Source organism: Passer montanus, unplaced genomic scaffold (genome assembly GCF_014805655.1).
Source record: "Passer montanus isolate IOZ18808 unplaced genomic scaffold, ASM1480565v1 scaffold170, whole genome shotgun sequence".
Taxonomy (NCBI): Eukaryota; Metazoa; Chordata; class Aves; order Passeriformes; family Passeridae; genus Passer; species Passer montanus.
The window spans coordinates 571,342-596,428 of record NW_024364271.1 but is presented as its reverse complement, the minus strand read 5'-3'; the positions used below and the strand labels follow the sequence as shown (position 1 = coordinate 596,428).

Sequence of the window (25,087 nt, the reverse complement as noted above, 5' to 3'; positions counted from 1 at the left end):
AAAACCAATCTAGGTGTAATTTAATGCTCTATTTCAAAATTTTAAATTTTTGCAGCTTCTCTTTTATGTCATCACAAGTACTATAATTATTTTTATTACTGTGAACAGTGAAAATAGTACATAGCCTGCTCCCAGTCAAAACCCAGCAATTTTCTACTTCTGGAAATATGACATCCTATTTACATTTTATAACGTCCTATTTACATCCTAACACTCCTAAATAATTGCCCGTTTTTTGGCCATCATTTTTATTTGTTTATAACAAGTAACATCAACTTTTGCTTTGTATTTGTAACTGTATTTACACTGCTTTTTTCCGCTCTATTCTTCCTGCAATTTCAGGAATTGTGCAGCAACAAATTTTCTGAGTATCAAAGAGGAATTGTTAAAGAACATGTAATTTCACTTACATATGCAGCATACACTACATAAGCATCAAACCACTGCACACGCAGGGTCTGTTAACTTACAGATCATATCAAAGACTTATAGATCTTATATCAAAGAAAATGAAGAAGCAGAGGTATTTAATAACTGTAGACCTTTGTTTCCACAGAGCTTCAAAACTTCAGTCCTAGACAGACCCACAACATGCCTTGGATAGTTCTGTTACTCCTGTCACTGAACACTTTATGATTTTCCATTGCTGCTGGAGAGCAATACAAAAACTGCAGTATCAGCCCTGTAAAGGTGCAGCTTGGGAGCTAAGTAAGTTGCTCAAGATAAAAAAGGAAGTCTGTAGCAGAACAACAACATGAGCTGAGCCTTTTCATGTCCTAGTTGTAAACAGGACACTGCCTCACCATAGACCAAGTATGCCAAAACAGCAGGCAGCAGTCCAGCAGTGGGACAGGTTGAGATGGGGCAGCAGAAGAGAACTGATGAAGGGAAGGTTCATTTCAGAAGTCCTGGACAGTCAGATTTTTTTTTTTATAAAGCATCCACTTTATAATCACTACATAAGTGTAGTTATAATAATATTCACTTCTCTTACTTGCAAAGTAATTTTATGTGATCGATGTTCTCCTTATGAATAACTATTAACTCTCAAAAATGAAAAAAAAATTCCTAAGGTTGCCATTTTAAAGTTATTTCAACATTTCAGTTTGCCATTATTTTAGAGGGAAAAAAATGCACAGTATTTGATACTTCAAGATGTCATAATGTGACGATGGCAAACTGGAGCACCTCTGCCTGAAAAAAAAAACCACAAACCTTTGTCCACTGCCCAGAACTCTACTGAGGGATCAATCCCACATGTCCACACCAAAATCAATGAGATGTCTGACTCTGACAACTGCCAGTCTGAAGTCTGGTAAAGGCAAATTATACTTTATCTCTGGGCCCTAAACAGAAAAACTGTAAGCCAAAAAATTACCTTCTGAAAACACACCCAACATCACTATTCTTTGTCTTTTAAAACCCTAAGTCAAATAAAGGCACTTAGTGTCCCTGAGTCCTTCATAAGGCCAACAAAGAGAGGGAATCACTCAAAATAGCTCCACTGAGTACAAAAGATTATTTATACTGCTTAGAAATCACACCATGAAAATCTGAAGAAAACAATACTTTTTTTGTTCCCAAAATATGCCCTCTAATATTGAGATTAAATCACCTACCACCATTTTCTTCTCCATTATTATTGTTTGTCTCAGCCATTTCAGTGCCATCTAACTCAGATTCACATCCTAAATCCAATGTTCCATCAGTAGGGCATGTTGATTCTTCTTTCTACAGTTAAAAAATAAAAATAAAAATAAAATTAACAAGAAAAAAATCAATCATGATCCTGCTGCATCTCCGAAAATAGATTACTGCAGTGTACTCTCTTGCTTACATTTCAGAAAAACCAAGAATAAAATAAAATATGCCTGTGAATTACTCTAGAGAGAGCCATAAAAAACAGACTTTCATGAAAAGACTTGCAAACTAAAAGCAAAAAAGCTGTTTTGTGAGGTCATAACATGCTCTTTTTAAAACCGAAAAAGTCATATAAAATACAAAATCTTCCACTTTTTCTTCTTTTTTTTTTTTTTTTAACAAAAGCAGACTTGTGTGGCTGTTAAAAATCCTAGTTTTCCAGTTGAGTGTCTACAACACTGCAGCAAAACACAAATCCTTTAATGTTTCTTTTCTGCCTTTGCCTGTTTCCTGAATTCAAATAGCTGAAGCAACCTGGAGCTCACAAGCATGGGAGTGATTGTGAATTCCTGGAATTGTGCCAAGAATATCTCCCGATTTAAAGAAAAACAACAGCATTTGTTCTAGTAAATTAGGAAAGACAGCTTCTGAAAACTATTAATTCAATTTCAAGTATTCAAGTATTTCAGGATTTTTAGTTAGCAGGAGCTGACAAATTTATTTACTTTTATATTTTTATACCCTTACATCGAATACATCTGTCATAAATTACAAAAGATCCTTCGCCTCAGCCCAAAATTTTAGTTGACTATATTTACACTGCCAAGAAGATAATCTCACTTTCTTTTTTCTCATCTCTGCCTAACATTATTCCACTTCTATTGTGAAACCACTTTAAGTTTGATCATGTACAACAAGAAAAGATTTCCACCCACAGTAAACATCATGTTCATAACAAAACAAAAAAAATTAAAAAGGAATATAAATAAAGGCAAAATTCTATCACTATAATTATATTCCTTCTCAAAGCAATGATGCAACCTTTTAATTAAAAGCTGATTTATATTAGACTTGCAAATAATTTTTCACTATTCAAAAATCAAACATCAATACAATTACTTAATTAGAAAGTCAGTGAGCCTCTTGAGCTCACTAGTCCTAAAACAAAGGCCTTACTGTGAACAACTCCAGTAAAGCAGCATTTTAACTAAGCTACGTGTTTTTTATACCATGTGCCAAATTCAAGAACACGTATATGCTTTCTAGGATAAAACATTCAATGTTTACTTTCATTATAAATCCTTTTAAAAGACATCTGAAAGCAGTTAGAAGGACTATCAGGTCATTTCCTCACCAAAGAACCTAATCTGTTTACCTTTATATCTATTGAGACATTCATAAAATGGATTAATAGCTGTATGTACAATCCATATACAAAATTTAAACTTACTTTGAGAGCATAGAGTCCTGATTTCCCAGGGATTTTGAAGAATGTTCCATCACCTACACGAGTGTTAGTATGAAGCATTGCATTCAGGCAAGCTAATGGAGAGGTTCCACTGAAAAATAAAATTGTGCAGTCTAAGATTGAGTGCCTCTTGTAAAACTATTCCCTCACTCTATTTTTTTAAAAACTCATGCTTGCCTGGTGTTTTTTTTTTGTCCTTCCCCCCCCTTTTTTTTTAATTCTCTCAACCCTGAAAACATCTACATTACAATAACAGGCCAGTTTCAAACTTAATCATATGCATCTGTCCCCTAGGCTTGAGGCAAAAAGTCTGTGAATTATAATTACGTTTTTCTTCATACAGAAACCAGCTCCACATTCTGAAAGAACCAAAGTCCAAATATTTATGTGAAATTACTTCATAAATAACACCATGAAGCCTCATTTTTAAAATGTTACAGACAATGTGGCTGCTGCACATGAATGATCAAAACAGTACCAAGTTCAAGGGCAGCTGCATCCCATAGGATGAAAGGCAACAAAAGAATAATAAAGAGCCCAGAAAGAACACATTTAAAATTAAAAGTGATATATAGTAAAGCCTTCTTCTGGCTCAACATGGTCAGCATTATTATATACAAATATAGCACATTTGTGCCTTTTATGAAACATTATCTTTTCTAATTAGAAATCTTTTAGAGATTATGAGACTGACATCCTCAAGGTAATAATTTTAATACCACTGTGGAATGCATGTTAAAGGACTATTTAAAAAGTAACACAACACATTTAGGAAAAAAAAAGAACATTTGAACAGGGATATCTTTGTAGCATATACATGTTTACATCAGGAAAAGAAAGCAAATATTTCTACCCTATCTAGATGTATACCATTCTGAAAAGTTGATCTAAAAAATGGTGGGGAAGGAGGCAGTCATAAATTATTTTATTGTATTATAATTTAAAAATTGAAGTACAAGATCTATAGATGTACTATCACATCTTTATCCTCATTTGCTGGCTACTGTACACGGTGTACTCAGGAACTGAGTCTGAAACTGTGTTTCTTCCCTGGGGTCCCCATTCTGCACGCACGCTTATCTTTAGCCACGTAAATATATTCCACTTGGTTAAGTGGAACAATGCCTGTGCATTAAATTAAGTGTGTTGTGAAGTATTTCAGGATTAATTATATACTCAACTATAAACCAGGAACAGGGCTTCAAAGTTCATCAGAAATTACTCTTCCTTATTCTGTGGTATTAAAACACAACATCCAATCTTAGTTGAAAATTGCAAGTCTGATTATTTTTTTAATATGTGAAACTGGATTGAAATTGTTGTATTTCATATGGTTATGCTTTCTGTTGATTTCCATGGCTCTGTTACAACAAAATTCATCCTTACTGTACATATATCATTATTTTAATGGCAAGATCGATAGTGTGGTAATTGCTCTTCCGGTAAAAATTAAACTATAAAGTGCCCTCAGGCCAGGAAGTCCTGTCTATTATAATTTATTTACTGCAGGTCACCTAATGTATCATATTACTACCTCTAAAATAAAAAACTGCAGGTAAAAATGCTGCTTGTTGATAAACACATCAGATATGCAATAGGTATTTATTTTATGGGTATTCTAAACATAGTCACGCAATATGAAAATTCTGACAAGTTTTCGTGGTTTCTTTGGCTTCCCTGCAAATAAAACTAGCGGCACATTTGGTTTTGATGTAATGCTTTAACAAAATACAAACCAAGATGTGTTGGAAATAAAATGATACTGCTAGCAGTGGGACAGAAGACATTAAGAGAGTTCATTGAGTTTAGCGATTACTTAAACACTTTTGTAATATGTAGGATACTTATCTTTACACATTTTCCTTACTGTATTAATACTTGACAAGCAAAGAGACAAAGCATTTAATACAGCAGTTATGGCTGTGTAATTTCTTCCATATGTTAACATACATAACGTGAAGCAATTTCAACTCTCTCAGACTTGGATCTTTTTAGTGAAACATTATCACCGATTAAGGCTTTCTCTGCAAGACAGAAAGAACTTGCTGACTCTGCAGCAGAACAAAAACTTGGTATGTCAACAAGAAACAAAACTGTGTGTGCATGTATGTACGATTTGTATTCTCCTCCCATTCTGATGGATATATGCTGGACTCCACACTTATTTTTAGATATCATTAACCAATTGAAATGATACAGGATGAATGAACCCAAAATAGAGGATTTGGCAACATCTCATGATCACTACTGTGCTCACAGCAGATATCTTAATCTTCAAAGTCTAGACAACTGGCAAGTGGACAACAGAAACTACTCTCTGACTTATAAAGAAACCTGTATCGGCTACTGAGCCAACAAGCACTTTAACTACTGCTATGCTTGTTTCTTAGAGGCATCTGCAAATCCTCAGGGCATGCAACCAAAGGGCCATATCCACCCTTCTTGAAAACTGGACTTGGGTATGTCCATAATAAGCACAAAACAAACAACAGAACACACTTAAGCTGCAAATGAAAATAATCTGGTAACACTGAGGGGTGGGATTTATTTTGAGCTAACATATCAAACTGAAGTTCCACGGTGTCCCTTTGTCAGATCTGCTTTGACCCATGTCAACCAATGACCTGCCTATTCTTCTGTCAGCACTGGCATCCTTATACACTGTATTAAAAATCCCAAATGTTATACACAAATGATGCTGGAAATGCTTACAACACATGGAACTGTGTTGTAAGCATTCAGCAATCAAAGATCCCATGATGCAGACTGATGTCTGAATCATAGATCACTTTCTGAGGGATCTGTACTACTTATTTCATGCTTTCTAAATTCTCCTACAGCCTGAGGATATGTTCCTTCTGCTGAGAGCTCCTGGCATGTATTAATACAGCAGTGAAGGCCTGCCAATATAAGGCTGAGTATCTCTGAATATCAAAAATGGCACAGCTTGACCTAAGTTCTTAAAACACTCCAAATCAGTTCAACTTTGATTCAATTAAATGAAATTGGATACAATAATTTTCTACTTTGTAACTTGATATCTGTGAACTTTTAGTCATAACATATTTTAAATTGATATGTGCAAGTTTTATTGCCACAGTCTGCACACAAGAAATATGTTTACCATTTACAGTTTTCAAATGCAGAACTTTCATACTATTTATCATCATTTGTGTGAGACTGCATTAAACCACTGTGGTATTCTGGAAGCCATTTATATATAGATGTTATAATCTGTAGAAGTATGTCTTTAAGATAGGTATTTTTCTGCTTGTATGTTTATTTTATATCCTTATACATCCACACACGTATACAAGCAGTATTACCCCATACACACTTTCAAAAACGTTTAAAAGATAAAAAGTTACTTACTTTCTGTAAAAGCGATGTTATGATGTTACAACAACCAGCAACATAGGAAAGAAAAGAAAAGGAAACACTCATTAACCTTCCAACATAAAGGTTACCAACACAACTTGATCATTTAGAAGACATCAGGCATTTCAATGTTTCATAAGTACTCTTTCCCAAAATCACTATATGCTGGTAGTACTCAGTGCATCCCTTCAAAATTCCTGTGTATTATCAAATTAAACTTTGCACCCCTAACTCCCCCAGTCAAAAATATCTCCAACATTTTGTGATTCTGGGCTCCCTCTACTGGTCACGCAGCCAGTGTTACCTAAATCGAAATCCCAGACTTTCCACACACCAATCTCTGCTAAAACATGTAAGGGAAGTACAGATTTCCGCTACTTCCTCCTCTGCCACCCTCCCCAAAACCCTATTAAAAATTTGTGAAAACATCAGTAAAAACGTGACTTATTTTTATATTGGAAACTTCTCAAACACATGGTTCTGTCAGAAAAACCCTGAGAAGTTCTGTGGTTATGCATATAATTCTAATGGTCTTTGCTAGACTGCTTGCCAAGAGACAAAAATTATGATCTTGGCAAAAAAAAGATGTCTTAAATATGGAAAATAAATTTACTAAAGCTGCCTTGTCCAGGCAATATAGTGTGGCAGACAGTGAAAGTTGCCTGACACTTTGCAGACAAGGCACCTTGGGTCCTGCAGCAGGCAGCATTTCAGGCACCCAACCCCACTGTACATGGTGTAACCCCCTCCTGTGCCTGACATATCCCCAGATCTAATGATGACTGCTGTAAGAGCAGCCCCTAGGTGTCATAAATTTGTACAGTATTTATTTGTTTGAATCATCTGCTCTTTTTAAACACATCCATAAATAGTCACAAGGGAGCAACAATTTTTACTCAGTCCTAGAAACAAAGTAAAACCAAAAGGCTTAAGAACTAATTTCTAGGCATGTCTTGAAGTCACACAGAATATAATATGTTCATAAAACATGTAAGTTACACCAATTTTAGAGTGACAACAGATAAAGAAAATAAAACTTATCAGGAATGACTGCAGAAAATCCACTTGTGTGGTACAGTAAACAGAAAAGTAAAAGAAGGCATAATTGTAATTTTCCATAAATATATAAAAAACTGTTGAAGTCAATGGAGATGAATGTTCTTCACTCCCCACTGGGGGAAGAAAAAGAAAGTTCATGGATAGCCTAAAAGTGTGAATGCAGCTGCTGCTGTTTTAATCAACACCAGAACAGAGCAGGGAAGTTTATAAAATGATCTTCATCAGAAGATCATACACACTTCAGCCCCAGCTGATACATAGACTGGAACCTGTCCCAGTGTCTATGTTCAGTGATCTTTTGAGCACTCATCCATCACTGTAGCCTGTTATTCTTTATCTCTTCTATAAATCTACATTTTGGTTAAGGCTGAGGTTAATCATGTGCCCTAAGTATACTTGGTCCAACATATACAGCAGCTAGAAATGCTGGAAAATTGACTCAATGTCTAAACCTGCATTGTTTGCCCAAGTGTCCTACACAGCACTGCATGCCTGGTGTGATGAGGCCCTTTGGTTTCCTCTTAAAAGCTCTCCCACAATCTTCAAGGAGCCATGTTCCCACAGACCTGCTGTCAAGTGTCAGCAAAATGTCCCAACCTGCCTCAAAAGACTGTGGCTGTGACCTAGCTCAGGAGTGACACAGAAAACCACCAGGAACCTAAGCAGCTATACCAAGATGAGAAGATAGCTGTGCTATTTATCACGATGACAGGCCAACTGCTGCTGACCAGTCCAGAGCTGTTCTCCTCCCACAGCCAGGTTTGACTGAGCTGGCAGTGCTGCAGCAGCAGTTAGTGCTGGGGCCAAGGCACATTCTACCAGCCTGATCTCAGGAGGAACAACCAGGAGAGGTCCAACGAATTGAAGACTGAGTAAAAGACCCAGATATTTAAATATATTCAAATGGCATAGGATCCTTCCCTTGGCACAGAGGGAAGCAGAGAGCACAGGTGAACAATGGAAAACAAAGCTGTTGGTGAGTGCAAGATTTCCTGCCAACCACCTATGACTTTCTCAGCAATAAACGCATCAGGTTAGTCTAAACAAACCAACCAGTTGTCCCTGGCTGGACATCACTTGCCCACCAAAGCTGCTTTATCACCCCCCTTCTCAGCTGGGCTGTGGAGAGAAAATATAAGGAAAGGCTCATGAGGTAAAGAGAGGGAAAGATCACTCAGCAATAATCACCACGGGCAAAATGGACTTGACTTGGGGAAATAAGCATTGAGTTTATAACCAATCAGATCAAAGCAGGAAAATGAGAAATAAAACCAAACCTTAAAACACCTTCCTCCCCTTCTCCCATCCCTCCTTCCTGGGCTTAATTTCACTCATGGTTTTTCTCTACCTCCTCCCCAGCAGCATGGGGGAATGGGAATCGTGGTCAGTTCATGACACATTGTCTCTGCTGCTCATCCCTTTAGGGTGGGGACCCCTCACATTCTCTCCTGTCCTGGGGTGGGTTTCTTCCACAGGGTGCAGTACTTCAGGACCATGGTCTTCACAGGCTGTAGCGCAATCTCATCTCCAGCATCTGGAGCACCTCCTCGCTCTCCTTCTTCACTGACCCTGGTGTCTGCACAGTTGTGGCTCTCACACAATCTCACTCCTCTCTGCAGCTGTAGTTGCTGTCGTGCAGGGCTTTCCCCCCTCCTCAGCTGTGTCATCCCAGAGGCACCACCGTCATGGCTGATGGGCAGCAGGGGGTGGGTTTTGGAGCCAGCTGGCATTGACTCCATCGGATATGAGGGAAGCTTCTCATAGAAGCCACCCCTGTAGACCCCCACTATCAAAATCTGGCCTTGAAAACCCAAAACACACAGGGAGACTGCAAGTAGTATATTTGCTTTCTCAGCCACTGTTATATAAAGACTAAATATTCCAGGTACAATTGAACTCAGCCATCCTTATTTCAGTAGCAAAATCATAAAGGCTAAACATGATAATCCAAACTAAACCAATTTAAATTACCAAACAGAAAATTTGATTTGAACAATCAATTAAAATCTTGCTTTTGATTTTTTCCATTTATTTTCCTACAGCAAGGTTAATTTCTTCATTGCTTGAAATAATTAAAATACCCCAATCAGACAATAAATAGAGTTTTAATGTAATCTCGCTTTTTATTTATTCAGAGACTACAAATGCATTAATCAATTATCTAACTTATTGTACACAAATTAATCCATGTCGTATTTTTCAATGTTAAAATAGCAATGACACCATATTTACTAAATCTTTACAAGTGTACTTATTTCTGTCAAATAATTTCTGGAAAGAACTTCAATTTGATTAAGAGATTGACTTTTAAATGCTGAATGAAAATATACTAAATGCGCAGGATATAAAAGTAAAAAAGGAGAGACTTTCCAAAATATCACATATCCAACATGATTTATTAAACAATAAAACCATCTTTTAATATGTGGGTAGTAGGTAGCTAGGGAACCATCTACTATTTTTATATACAGTCTAGTGAAACTCTAGAGCTGGAAGATCTCAGACACTCACATAAAGTTCTTATTCATAAATTGGAGCAATAAAAAAAGCATTTTTCTTTTTGAGCTTCCAATTGGCTTTTTAATTTTAAAGGGACTACTAATGAGAACTACAGAGAATACTCAATATGAACAGTCGACATGACTGTCAAAACTATTTATGTTCTGAAGTCTTAACCATTAAAATAATAAAGTCATAATAAATAAAGTCTTAAGCCTTAAGTTATTTGCTTAAGTTTTATAGGAACTGAAGTACACACAAGTTGAATACTATTTATACAGTCTGAATAAATCATACTTCAGGTTTATTCTTAAAATAAGCTCTCCCACTTGAATATTTAAATGTATTTTAACAGATTAAAAGACAATTCTAAAAATAAATGGTTTTTAAAGTTTATTTTCAATTGTTTTTATCCACATTAACCAGAATTAACATCAGTTTTGTTCTCATTTGCGCAGCACCTTAAAGAAAATTTTTACATCTCTGGTCCTACTTCTGCTTCACACATGGTACCTCACTTTCAGCCTTCGAATATCACCAATAGGGCTGCTATTCTTGGCCACAGCAAATAAGCCAGGCTATGAGGCAACAAGACAAAGTAGTACAGCTCATTTTTCTATAGTCTCACAGACTGCAAATAACTACCGTAAGATGCTAGAGAAAAAGACCTATTATTTTTACTGCTGACATTCTTCATCCTCAACTGTCACAGAGATTTCTTGTTTTTCTAAATCAGATGGAGATAGAGCCATGATTACTGGTAGTATGATGGAAAAAACAAGGACCAGTACAGATGTACACGGCTGTAACACATCTGTCATAGATACCCACAAACTAGCAGCACTTACCTATCAGTTTTCACAGAAGTTAACCAAAGCACTGAACCCTGAATATCTAAATCAGAAGAACAATGAACTCAAACCCTGACCTTTGCAGCTTTGAGGGAGTTACAAGCAGCTGGAATCACAGGTGTATCACTGAAGTGATACATCACCTAGAAACTAAACCTTATCAACATCCTTCAAATATTAAATGATCTGGAGCAATAATGTATAAAAACTCAACCTGGATCCTAAATTCAATTTAGATACTATGAAAATATATTCTTTTTGCATTCTTAGCAGGAAATCTCATTTACAATCTCACCTAAGCCTAGTTTTACATTTTGAATTAACCCAAACTTGAATCAGGGAAGGAGTCAGAAGAATAGCTGCTTTCACAGAACAGTTTCCTCACTCTATTACCAAACTGCCTTTGAAGCATTAAACAACACTGGCTCTCCTTGGAAGAGAGACATACAAATATTACTCAAGACTTCTATGAAGAATATGCACAATAAAAAAATACTGGACCTTATGCCACCACCCTTAGGACCTAGTTCTACTAATCCCAGGATCCTCTTGCAAGAAGCAATTTCCCTCTGGACCTTTTGTACATCTAGGTACAGTCATTGTGTGTAGTGATTACACACCACTAACAGGTACAATAAAGCACAAACGTAATAAACCTCCAGACATACATCATCATGCCAAAACTAAGGTGGACAAGTGAATGAAACTGCAAGCTGAAGGCAAATAGGATAGAAAGACAGGGCATGCTGTTAAGACAATGTGGCTTTTTTCTTTAAGAGTTTGCCAGACTGGCTGCATTCACTCACAGTCAGCTCTCAGTGACTAACTGACCACACAGTCAAAGATGTTTCTTGGAAAGCAAAGCTCTCATGCATGGCTACACATCAATTTTAATTCTAATTCCCTCTAAGTAGCTAAGAGTTTGGCTCACTTTTGAAAATGATGGCATAGACTTAGGCATTTTTTCACCTTTTAGCTGTATTGCAGCACTGTCATGTATCTGATGTTTCTTTTTTTTCTCAGGGTAAAGATTACTGAAAACACATCTGATCCTGCCCTCTGCCCTGTGCAATGGCCTTTCAGAGACATTTCAATCAGGTTTGGCATTTCCACCCTTACCTTTTGAGTGCTCTGTGGTCTGCGACCAAGTAGATAAAGTTCTATACTGTACAACATGGGTAATGAATCTTTTTGTTATCTAGAGAAAAAATCTATTTTATCTCATGGTGCTGGCAGCCTGAGAAAACTTCTGATGGTGTCAAACCTGGTGACAATAGCCACAGTAATATTTCAGAACCAAACAGCAAATGGAGTTCATCCATGCTGAAAGTGGAGCTTTATTACAACTGTTCTAAAACAGTAAAATGAAAAGCCCCGTGAACTAAAGTTCACTGTAAATCTCAGTATTCCTTAAGCCAGCCAGGATTTTTCCCCTTTTTTTTTTTAAATACCATTTTCTGCCACAAGAAAAACTTTATTTATAAAAGTTCCAGAACCTATGTAAAATGTAAGGGTTCCTGAACAGAATTTTATAGAGCTACTGTTATGTATTTTCCCCTGAAAATATTTGTAATGTATCTGAAAACAAGATGCTCTCAGTATAGCAGGTAAATTTGAGAAGAGAAAATAAAAAGCACACAAACCCATCGTACCAATGGCACATTATATACTACAGACAGAAACATATTAACAATTTTCCTGAAATTCAAATACCCCTAGCTGTTAGTTTTGCTGATTACCCTTTGCCAGCCATGCCTCTGAGTAGATCTCCTTGAATACTTTGAATGTTCCATAAAGTATGTTTGAAACACCATGACACCTCTTTAAATGATATTCACATATGGCAACAAGCATTCCTCAACCAGAAAGGAAATGAGAACACAAGTTTTATAGAGAAATGTTTACACTTCTCTGTGCTCCCTAACACCTGGGAAAACCCCAGGTTTTTCTTCTTTAGGAAGAAAAACCTCAAAGAAAGGATATATGTAAATGCATCTCTGAACTTTGAATCCTTACAATTTCATTAAATGTAGTACAAATAATACAAGAAAAAAAGCAATGCTAACAAAAAAGGGCACTTTGAACATGTTGTTGAAAGACACAGGCAAATATTAAAGAGTACCTCTTTAAATCATCCTGAAAGAAAAGTGTTTCAGAAAGAAAATCATCCCAAAAGAACAAGAAACCAGCATGCATCAGAGAGAGTCAGGACAGCCAGGGTGTCCCCTGGACTGAAAACACCCTCCTCATTCATCACCACTCAAAAAAACTATTTGATATTTTTTGTGTAACAAATTCTTATACTGGTTAAATAACACAGTTCTCTCTGACAGCTACTTCCTATTCAAGAATGTACTTTTATGTCTGTCTCTCTTTAATAAAATATTTCCTTTTAATAGATTTAACTGATTTAATTAAAATGCAGTAGTACATTTTTCACTTTCTGCTCCAATATCAATAATCACCATGAAGGACAAAACTATAAGTAAAGGGAAAAAAAAAAAGAATTCCTACCACATTAAAGGAATTCTGGAGTAGAGGTTAAAAAATTGCTTTCTTAAAGAAACCATGGTTTTATATATATGATGTCTTATTTTAGTATCAGATTTCACAGACCCTTGTGGGCTTTAAATACATATGTTTAGAAAAATGAAGTAATGACTGTGCTACAGTCAAAAATGTACTAAACCCAAGAAAAACATTGCCACAAAATGTGCAATGTATAAAATGAAAAAAACCACCCCACCCTTCCAAATATTCTTGGCTTCAAGGTGGGTGAAGCTTAGAAGCTTACTTCTCAAGGAAAAAAAATTAAGGTGGAAAGTAAAGTGACTATGCTGAACAAGACATAGTCAATAATCACTGAATGCCTTTTGACCTCTAAAACTTAATCATTCTACACGAGGGACCTGTATAAAATTATCCGAAGTTCGCTTGTTTAACTTGGCTTTTTAAATGGCCAGTCTCCACAACTTTCCCTTTAGAGTTTTAACAATATCTTGTGTGTGTGTGTGTATGTGTTGTTGATATACAACTGGTTAGTCAAATGCAAAATAAAAAATACATTACAACGCACGCCACCCACCCCTCCTCCTCCCAAAATAAGTTACACTATTTTTAAGAACAATCAGCTCCACCAAGTTTCATCCATCATATAATTTACACAGCTAGGAACTTCCAGAAGTTATCTAGTCCAACCTTCTGCTCAAAGCAGGACCACTTGGATCTCAGCCTTGTCCACTCAAGTTTCATGCAATCTCCAGGAATGGAGACTTCACAGCCTCCCTGGACAACCTTCCTCCTGTGCTTAACTGCTCTAACTGGGAAAGTATTTTTCTTAGTATCAAATCAGAATGTTTCACGTTCCAGTTTGTATCAGCTGCCTCTCATTCTCTGCTTCTCATGCTATCACTACTCAGCCTCCAAGAAAAGCCTGGCTCTGTCTTCCCTACACACTCCTATCAGTTAGCAGTGGAGGGCCACAGGATCCCCCTGAGCCTTCTCTTCTGCTCTGTGAACATGCCCAGCTCCCAGCCTCTCCTCATTTACCATATGCTCCAGCCTCCAGCCATCTTGGTGAACCTTTGCTGGACTCTGATGGGTCAATCTCTTTCCTGGAATAGCGGGCCCAAGACTGGATATGGCTCTCCAAATGCAGTCTCACGAGTGATGAACAGAGAGGAAGGATCAATTCACTTGGCCTGCTGGCCACAGTCCTGTTAACACAGCCCAATATGGGCTTGCCCTTTTTTGCTGCAAGGGCACATTGATGGACTAATAGTTGCCTTGTTAACCACCAGGACTCCCAGGTAATTTTCTGCAAAGCTGATTCCTGCCGTGTTAGCCCCCAGCCTATACCACCATAGATTACTGTTCCAGGTGAAGAAGTTTGCTCTTGCCTGTGTCGAATTTCACAAGGCTGTTAGCTCACAAACTGTTAGCACAGCTCTCTGCTGCCTAGATCCCTCTGAACAACAGCCCAGTCTTCAGTGTATCAACTGCTTCCTCTAAACTTGCTGAATATGAACTCTGTCCCATCTTCTAGGTGTTTAACAGTAACATCACCAGTAACAGCTTCAGTATCAATGTGTGAGCAACACCACTTAGTAACCAGTCACCAACTGGAGTTAGCACCTTTGATCAAAACACTTTGGTGCCTGAAGTCAAAGCAAATGTCCACCTACCTTACTGTCCACTTATTGAGCTCCTATGTCATAGATTTGCTGTGAAGATACTATGGGAAATGATGCCAAATGTCTTGCTGAAGTCAAGATAAAAGATATCCACTGCTGTTGTCTCATGCACAGAACCTGTCATCTGAACATAGAAGGTGAAGCAGCTGGCCAGGCATGATTTGCCTCTTCTCACTTAGACTGGCTTTCTGACACACTAGGTAGATTTTTTTTTTGTGCATTATAATGAGCCATTCTCATTCACCAAGCGAGATAAAACAGCCTTCCTGGACCCTTTTGTCCATAGTTTCACCAGGGTGGTCACCAACCTTCATACCTTCAACTAGACCTTCCCTGCTCACATGTAACAAGCCCAAGAAGCACATTGCTTGCATCAAGAAATTGTCTTTCAAGAACATCCTGTCTTGCTTGCATTCCCCACAACTACTATGGTCTGCAATATTTGCAAGGCACCCAGCAGTTGCTTTAAGGCCTCATCTACTTCTTGGCCAGATGGTCAGCAGCAGATGTTTACCCCAGCACTACTCATGTTTTTCTGCCTCAGGCTCAGTACTCATTCCAGGGCAAAGAACTGTGCATACCCACCCCTCCTTTGCATGCACTGCCCCTCTCTGTCAGCCTGCATCCCTCTATCTCTGCACAGTAGCATCCTATTGTGTGCATTATCCCCCAAGTGTCTGTAACCCTAAGGTGCTCTGAAATTGTGCAGAGACTGCATAAAGAAAGTACAACATTCTTCCAATTATGTTTTTCCCCAGATACTTCCATGATGCTCCCCATGCCTTTACTTCTCTTCAAATTCCAGCAACCTTCACATTAAGTAGCTGCTTCAAGGCTCTCCAGAAAAGAAGACTGAGACTGCCAGAAAAGATGCCTTTACCACACTCCATGTTATGAATCCTGCCCCTATTCATTAGTCCTTATTCCTCAAAGAGGGCACTATGGCTTTGCCTGTGACACCAGTCATGTAGTCAGACTTGGACTTGATGGATGCATCCTCTGCCACCTGACAATTTCCACCTCACTCACAGGATTGAGAAAAGCACCACCTGAGCATTTGTGCTCTTCACCCCTTGCCACCGGAGCTGTGCAGTCACTTTTAACATATTTGGGTTCACTCCTGCAGTATCATGGAAACCACATGGATGAACACCAAAGGGTGAAGTCTGAGGGTTGGACAAACCTCAGAGATGTCCATCTACAACATCTGTGATTCAAGTACCCAACAAGAAGCAAACTTCCAGATGTAGCAAGTACACCAGGCTGGAAGATGGGTGACTGTCTTGATATGATCTTAAATAACTATCACCCTAATTTTCCTCTTCATGCGCACAACATGGCTGAGCCTCAGCTGGCTCTGATTGTCTTGTCTGACAATCCTACTGAACTCCCTCCAGTGCACTACACTTACCCTTCTCTGCAGGCAGAGAAGCTTTCTTCTATTGCCAGAAGTCTTAAGTTTCCATCTTGCCCATCTTAGAAGTCTCTAAGCTTATGACTACCACACAGGTAGTCCACAACCAGTAAGTAGCCAACAAAAGCTGTCAGAACTGACAGAATCAAATGCCTCCATTAGCTGGCCCCTGACATGCTGAAGCATTTCACCAAGGTTCCCAGAAACAGGAGCTCCCAGGAGATTTTGCCTGAAGCTTGCTCAAGAAGCCTGGAAACTGATGAAACTGCTCATTCTCCGATTAGCTGCCTCCACTGGAGATCTGCAACAAAGTGACAAAATATACTGCAAAAGAACAACAGGACTTCTGAGCTGCTGCACCACCCACAGAAGAAGCCCATGCAGCATCTGACAGCGGCTTCATTAACTCTGTTGCACAATGTAAAAGGGAAAAAAAGGAAGAACAAAGTGTTGCCAGAAAACCACTGTGAGCCAGGCCTAAATCAGAAGACTGAGTAGGATTCCTACTTTATCATGCTATACCAGGACCATAATCCAGATGCAAGTCACAGCTTCCAGCCACGCTTCTCCCCTCACTGATTAGAAGAATTTCCAGCCTTTCTTATCATCCACAGCAGGGACTTCTGTTACCACAGCTGTAATGGTTACAAGACACCACCCTGCAGTTATGCCAGCAATAGTGCATTTCTGTACCTTTTTGTAAGGCTGCTTTCACCAGCAAGATTTACGCCAGGACTAATACTGGACTCATGTCACTTTCTATCAGCTCTGCCACTCAAAATAGCAGCTTGAGTGGCTACCCTCTAAGGCAGACCATATGTTCCAGTATCCGTGACATGTTCTCCCCACACACCTCTTTTTTCTTTATTTAAAACTTGATTATTTCCCCAAACAGCCATGTGAATGCTTGTGCCAGCATCCAGGGAGGTGGGCAGCCCAGAACAGGAAAAGCAGCTTGGAGAGAAGAGGATTATTCTTTCGGCTACAATATTGGTTTACAGTAACTGGAGAAGGATGGCCTCAGACTGACACAACTGGTTCCCATTTCAAACTCCTCAGAGCAAGGCCTGTATTTCACCTTTTGTCAGCTAAGGCACCGCGCTCCCTCCAGCCGCTCCCAAACCTACTGCCAGATGCAGCTGGCTCGCCTCAGCCGTAACCCCTTGGGTTGCTGCATCTGGCGCCAGAGGATGCAGAGGAGGGGAGAGGCAGGGGTACCACCCTGCTAGGGGGAAGCAGAATTACCAAGCTTCATGGAGCCTTGCACGCCCACGTGTTCCTGCGCTGGAGCCTTTTGTCATGTTCTTGGCTCTCTCACGTGATTTCAATGTAATTTCCCAGTCACTGCCACTAAAACCAATTGCAGCTAAATTTATAAAATTCAAAGATGGGCTATGAATGTACTTCTCCTTCTACTTTTGTAATGAAAACAAAACACAAAAGGCAAAGCACAACATGCTGTTGAGACCTATCCAAATCAAATTCTAAAAGGCATGTAATGTATGTCAGTGAAAATGCTTCAATTATGGCAAGATTTAACCACTTAATGAAATAATAAAAGAGTACTGCCAAGCAAAGTACTATATAAAGAACTTAACTAAGTACTACACAACTTGAAACTATTCTTTTTATTTTATGAGAATTATAGATTTCTTTTTTCATATCAGAAATCTTTAAATCTTTAGTATGTTACTGAATGTTGAGCTACCAAGCTGTAATACAACATTACTTTATTAAACAATATTTCTTTCTGATAGAAACAATAGCATGAAAGTAAATTTCAATGCTGAACTTAAACTGATTTCTTTTTTACTATCAAAAATCCCACTCAGTTATCCCAATTAAACTGGCTCAGTAACTTAACCTCTTCTTAAAAACTGATGCATGCCAACATGCTGGCCTGCCAGAATTTACTATGCCATTTCAGCCACACCACCCACCCACCTAAGCAATCAGTCCAAATCAGCAAGGGAGTTATTAATGCTTATTAGAAATTCCTTGGAAATTTTTACCTGGAAAATATGTATCTATTCATTGAATGGCAATGCTGAAATCAAAGTTGAGTTATTTTAATATAGGGATTTTACCACTTTTACTTGACGGAAAATAATTTCCAGGTTCTTGGTTACCATATATGAGCTCTTTCTGTCAGTTAAAAAATTTAACTTTGCTGCTAAAAGCATTCAGCTACAGATTCCTCAACCACAGTGAACTTGCTTGGACTTCATTCCTTTTCATTATTTTCTGCTCTTTTTTTTTCTTTTCTGTTTGCTTTTCTTCAGTTCTTTCCCTTATCTTTCTTTTTCTTCTCAATCTTATATTTGTTTTCCTCATTTTTTTCTCTTTTCTTTCTCCCACTGTACATCTTTCTTTCCCCTTTAATTTCTCTCTTCTTTCCTTTCTTTTTTCCCTCCCTTCTTCTGTGTTCCGTTCTTTCTTTTCCACTTGCTTTCTTATTTTCATTGTTTTCTCTTTTGTTTTCCTGTATTTATTTTTTATCCTTTTCTTTCTTCCTTTTCTCTCTTCTCTTTTCATTTGCCCCTCTTCTCTTCTTGCTTTCTTATTTTCTCTTTTCTCAGTTTTATTTTTGCTGCATTTTCATTTTTCTCTTCCCTCTCTTTACTTTTTTCTTTCTAGCGTTATTTCTCTCATTTCTCTTTACCTTATTTATTCCTCTCTTTTTCTCCCTTGCTTTTCCTTCCTTTCCTCCTGTGGTGGGTTTGCCTTGGCCAGCAGCCAAATGCCACTCAGCCTTTCCCTCCCCCTTCCCAACAGGAAACAGGGAGAAGAGGGGATGAAAAAACTGTGGGTTGAGATAAAGACGTGGAGATTGCTTACAAGTTACAGTAAGAGATAAAACAGAGTCGACTTGATGAAAATACATTTATTGCCATTTAAAAAAATTTGGGTAGAGAGAAATAAAGACCAAAAAAATTAAAACAACAGCTTTCCCCTTACAGAGTCATCCTTTCTCCTTCATTTTCAACGCCTCTACCTTTCCCACTCTGAGTTGCATTGAGGGATAGGGGTTACACTTAGTCCACAACTGCTCCTCTCTGCTGCTGCTTCCTCCTCACAGTTTTTGTCTGCTCCAGCCTGGATGCTCTGTGGGCAACACCTCCTTCAAATGTCCCAGTGTTGTCTCCTTCACTGGCTGCAGAGCAGGTATCTGCTCTGGGGTGGCCCTCCAGATTCTTCAAGGAATTCCTTCAAGGAATCCTCTGCTCTGGTGCCCAGAGCACCTCCTCCCTTCCTTCTTCTCTGGCCTTGGTTCCACACTCTATTTTTTACCCTCCTTTTCTGCCTGAGTGCTGGTTTTTGCCTTTTTTAAGTATGTTACCCCAGAGGCACCACTATCTCAGCCACAAGGCTGTGTCAGGCCCTGCAGCACCACACTGCCAGAGCATTGTCATGAACACCTCTTCATTCTATCTTTTCATCTTCTTTTAACTCCCTTTCCTCTCTCCTTTATCTTTCTGCTTTCCCAACTTCTGTCTTTGCTTCCTATCTCTTCTCTCTTCCTTATTCTTCTCCCAGTGTCTTCACAGAATCACAGAATCATGAGGTTGGAAGAGACCTCTAAGATCATCAAGTCCAACCTATGCCCTGACATCTCAACTAGACTATAGCACCAAGTGCCATGTCCAGTCTTTTTTTAAACACATCCAGAGATGGTGATTCCACCACCTCGCTGGGAAGACAATTCCAGTGCTTTATTATTCTTTCAGTGAAAAATTTTTTCCTAATATCCAACCTGTACCTTCCCTGACGTAGCTTGAGACTGTGTCCCCTTGTTCTGTCAGTTGCTGCCCAGTGGAAGAGACCAACCCCCACCTGTCTACAACTTCCCTTCAGGAAGTTGTAGAGAGCAACAAGGTCACCTCTAAGCCTCCTCCTTTCCAGGCTAAACAACCCCAGCTCCCTCAAACGTTCCTCGTAGGGCTTGTTTTCCAAGCCCCTCACCAGCCTCGTTGCTCTCCTCTGGACACGCTCAAGTATCTCAATATCCTTCCTAAATTGAGGGGCCCAGAACTGGACACAGTACTCAAGATGTGGCCTCACCAGTGCCGAGTACAGTACTTCTTTCTCTTCTGCCCTCCCCACCTTTATGCTATGACTTCTTGTCCTGATAAAATAACCATATTTCTTTTAAAGCAGAAATATAAAATACTAAACCTTTTTTTATGAAGCAAGAACAATTGAAATCCCTAAATTTAATTTTAGTTTCGTCCATTTCTATTAAAAACTAAAGAAAGTGCACCATATCTTATGCCTTCTTATTCACCAAAGTTCAGGAATATCTCCACAGTGTCTTTTTTCCTTCTTTCCAGTTTTCGATTAGGACATAACTTCTAACTGAGGGAATTCAGAATTTTGAAACTAAATGTCAGATGCTGGCACAATTATGCAGAAGGCACATGTTTATTTTTAACATCCAAAACATTTCAACCAATCCAAAAAGAGAAAGCTAGGACATAAACAAACAGCCTACTTTTACACCTTCAATTCAAATTCAATTGAAAAAAGAATAAATTCTAAAGTCTGTGAGAGAATAAATGAATAAAAATAATAATTCCTTTCCTTACAGACTATTTTTCTCATTATTCTCATACTTAAAGAGTCAATCAGAACTTGGGAATGTTTTACTCAATCACCAAAACAGGCAGAAAAGTCAAATTGATACAAAGAATAAGGAAGCTGGGAGTAATCATGAATAAAATTAGATCTGAAGCAAATTATTATTTTCTAGTATTACTTATTCCTAGAAAAACAGTTGTATAAGCAAGACCATACTTTCATCCTAAACATTAAAATCAATGTAACTACTACAACTTTGCTGACTAATACATGCCAATTATGCGCATAAAATATTTTTGCTACAAGCCCTTGCCTGTAATTAAAGCCTGAAAATAAACACAGAATAGGCAATCACTGTACACCTTGTACCTTAAAAAATATAGCAGTGTATAATTTATTGTATTGTGTCAAATTAAAATATTTGTGTTGATGTGAAATGTTTAAGTTACATTTGTAGTACGTAAGGGAGTTTAACTTGGCAAAACAGCATAGTAAAACTTTTTTTTCCTTCCCTCAAAGGCCCAAGCAGATACTTTTATTCTTGTGTTTTAACTTATTCCAGCTGTTGCAAATTAGTCTATTAGTAGATCTCCTTAGTCTTCTTTGACTTAAGACAGGTCCTTAAGCCTGGAACTAGGAAACTTAAGTTTCTATTTAACTTACAAAGAGAAGTCAATCTAATTTCAAAATATCACATACAATGTTTTCAAATTACAACAAAAGAAACTATCAAATATTTTGTGAAAATATAGCATGGATAACAAAAAAAAAAGTTTCGGACTAGTCATTTTTGATAGCTACATCATTCCACCTGAAAGGAAGTTTGCTGAAGTCCTTATTAAAGTCTCTTCAAATGAAGGAGCTGAGCCACACATGCCAAAGAAACTTAAAATAACATAGATAATAAAAAAAAATTCAGTTGTAGCCCAAAATTGCTTTCTGTTTTCAATAAAAATTGAATGAGAAGTAGAATATTAAATTAATTAACAGTACCCATCATGCCATTAATTCCTGGATTGCAGCTTGGCACAAATAATCCTGTACCAACACTAGTTTATATAGTTCAGTATATAATTTGAGTGAATGATATCTTGATGCAATAGTTTACATTTATATCAGCTATTACTGTAAACAAAGAGAGGTCAATGACTGGGCTGGGTTTAGTGATGCTGGCTTTGACAAAGGGGACAGATAATCAGGAGTACAAATACACTTTGAAACTGCTGAATTTTCACAGGCCTAGGAAAGATTCCCTGATAGAAAACAAGCAGTCTTTAACAAAACAAAGTAACAAATAAAAGCAAAACAACTTGTCATATATTCTTTGAAGTATCTTCTCAAAAACCTCCTTGCTGTCACTTATGGGTCATAGCCTTTTTTTCCTTTGCGATAACTGTAGAGGATACATCATTTTTTACACAATGATTTCATGTTTGATAATGCTTACCCCTAAAGTATTTAGCAGTCTAGAAAACAAAAACTCCAGGTGTACTGGTAACATAAAGGAAAGGAAGGAATAGCAAGTATTAGGGGCCAATTGCAAGAGACAATAGTTGTCTGGATCCCACACTTGTTTTATTTTATTTGCTAATTAAATACGAGAGCATGCCAGTGAATCTCTGAATGGTGTATCTCCACGGATTTTGATAGCAAATAACTTTATCTTAAGCAAGCCTACTGAAATATTAACAATGCTGCAGTAGCTATGGATGCAGCAAGATCCTAAATAGGGTGACTCAGCTATGTGCACTTGTTTTTTTCTTGCTGGGAGTACTTACTGAAAAAAGCTTCTAGAATCCATTTTCCTTTCCTCATATTACAAATACAATGAGAACCAAAGGGAATGAGGGAGAAATCAATTTGTCCTCTTTTAGCTATTGAGGGCAAACAGCAAAACAGTTCTTGAGGACCATTTGAGCTCTTTCCCATACTCAGCTCTTGGAATAACTGAGCAAAGAATGTATTTGATTATAATTTTGTGATTTCCAATTTATATGCATGTAAGGGCATGTGTATATGCACAGTGGTGAGTTTGTGTCTGTAGGTGTTATTTACATGGTCAAGCCCATAAACACAATTTCATAAATGTAGATTTTCAGTTATTTTATTTATACTTTCCTTTGAGGTGTACATTTTGGTCCCCATTTCTCTTCTAACATTGTAAGTATCTGTCAGGCACACAATGACTGGTTCTAGCATACAGCTATCATAAAACAGACTCAGTGACAAATGCAGAGTTTATTTGGATTAGAAATAGAAGACAGCTTTCTAAACTACTGAAAGAAAAATCGTACCTTGAATAAAGCATTTTTACTTCACATGACAGTAGATAAGAAAGCAAAATATGTTCAGGCAGTTCATAAATTCTGTTTTGAAATTACAAGGATGCACATAATTTAATTTCACAGTAATTAAGACTACCTGTGAGACTCGAATAACATGGAATTGCTATCAGCTAGCCTTACAAAGAAAGGAAATTCATGTGTGTAAAACATTTTCTGGGAAGTTATACCTGATTTTTTCATTGTCCTCAGACAGTGAAATTCTGAGGCTTTTTGAGGACCTTGGTTCTATAAAAATGTACTAAAAATTTTTAAATTAAATGTGCCAGTGCATAGCCATCAATCTCTAAAAGAGAACTAGTAAATTTCTCAGCTCATGAAATATGAACAGGAAAAAAACAAACAAAAAAAAATCCCCACAGATTTTTCTGCGGATTTTCCCTACAGCTAAGAAATGGTTTAATTACAGGTAGACTGAAATGTACACACTCATATCTTTATAGAAACATAAAGACATCCACAGCAAACTGTTCCAGAGAAATAAATTATTACTAGAAAATTACGCTTTCATAGAAAGCCTGACAATGTTTTCTTCTTTCACATTCAAGTAAAACAGATTTAATTCAGTCTGCCAGAAATGGCTATGCTTCTGCTCTGTGAAAAATATGCTAATGATGAAAATAAGGACTTGACAATTTACTGAATACTAAGCGGAAAATCTGTAATGAATTGCCTGTGTTGTAGCGTTCAGTTTAGTCTCTTTTTTTTTCCCTCAGTTGCTATGGAATACTAGAAATAGCATAAAGAAGATTATACTATTTTGTGGGATGTTGTGCATGTCCCTTAAGACAGAATGCTTAGAAATAAAGACAAAAGTCAGCTGTGGGATAAATGAAATTCAAAGCAGTAATAAATAAAAGGCTTAAATACTAACTTTTCAATGCAAAAGGGAAATACAGAGAACAAAACAAATGCCAAAAAAATTCAAGTCCAACCAGCAAATCTCAATCAGCAACTAGCAAGTTGAAACCTAGAGTAATTCATTTTACACCTGCAAGGAAAAGCAGCTTCTTAGGTTACTTGTATGGTGCAACAAAAGCTCATAAATCCATTAAATGCAGGCATGTCTTCAAGTTCTCAACCAGACTTCAATTTTCACTGCAGGTTTTAAGCCTTCAATAGATTAAACTCTTCTCCTAAGCATACTTTACCAGAGTGTACATTGAAACGATGACTCCTTCTAGCTAAAGTGTCTGTGTCCTTCTGTGTTTGAAATTTTTATATATATATATGGATGGTCCTGACAGACTTATGTGTTGAATCACATTTGTCCAAATACTACCTGAAGTAAATCCAGTAGATTAGTCTTGCCTTTTCCAAGCACAAGAGAGCTGAGCAAGGTTACTGGCTACTCAGCAAGATTCTTACATTGTGCCCCTAACCAGCATCAGTTATATATATTAGTTACATCAATTGCACTGATATTAAGCTCTCTTCCTTCTGATTTTTATTCAAAACCACTGGTTTGTTACTGCTGTACTTTAGTGCTAGTAAGTGGCAGATCTTCATTTCAGAACAATGATGGAAAGAAAAACACAATCTGTCAACTTTCAGTCTCTCTAGAATATTTTTCAAAATTTTGTGTCTGGACAGCTATTATTGGAAAGCTCTTCTATGCCCTTGCTTCTCTTAAAATGATGCTGGCAAAACAATCCGATTAAGGC

General features: G+C 37.7%; 1 protein-coding gene across 1 annotated transcript in view; it reads right to left on the bottom strand.

Annotated features, from left to right (window-relative positions):
• The window catches only part of ASXL3 (ASXL transcriptional regulator 3), a 283,448-nt gene that overhangs the window by 66,058 nt on the left and 192,303 nt on the right, over window positions 1-25,087 (bottom strand). The window contains exons 5-6 of the mRNA XM_039704252.1: window positions 3,092-3,200; window positions 1,620-1,731 (exon numbers count right to left, since the gene is read on the bottom strand). Of these exons, the coding sequence (XP_039560186.1) occupies window positions 1,620-1,731; window positions 3,092-3,200 (221 nt within the window). The remainder of the gene's footprint in view (window positions 1-1,619; window positions 1,732-3,091; window positions 3,201-25,087) is intronic.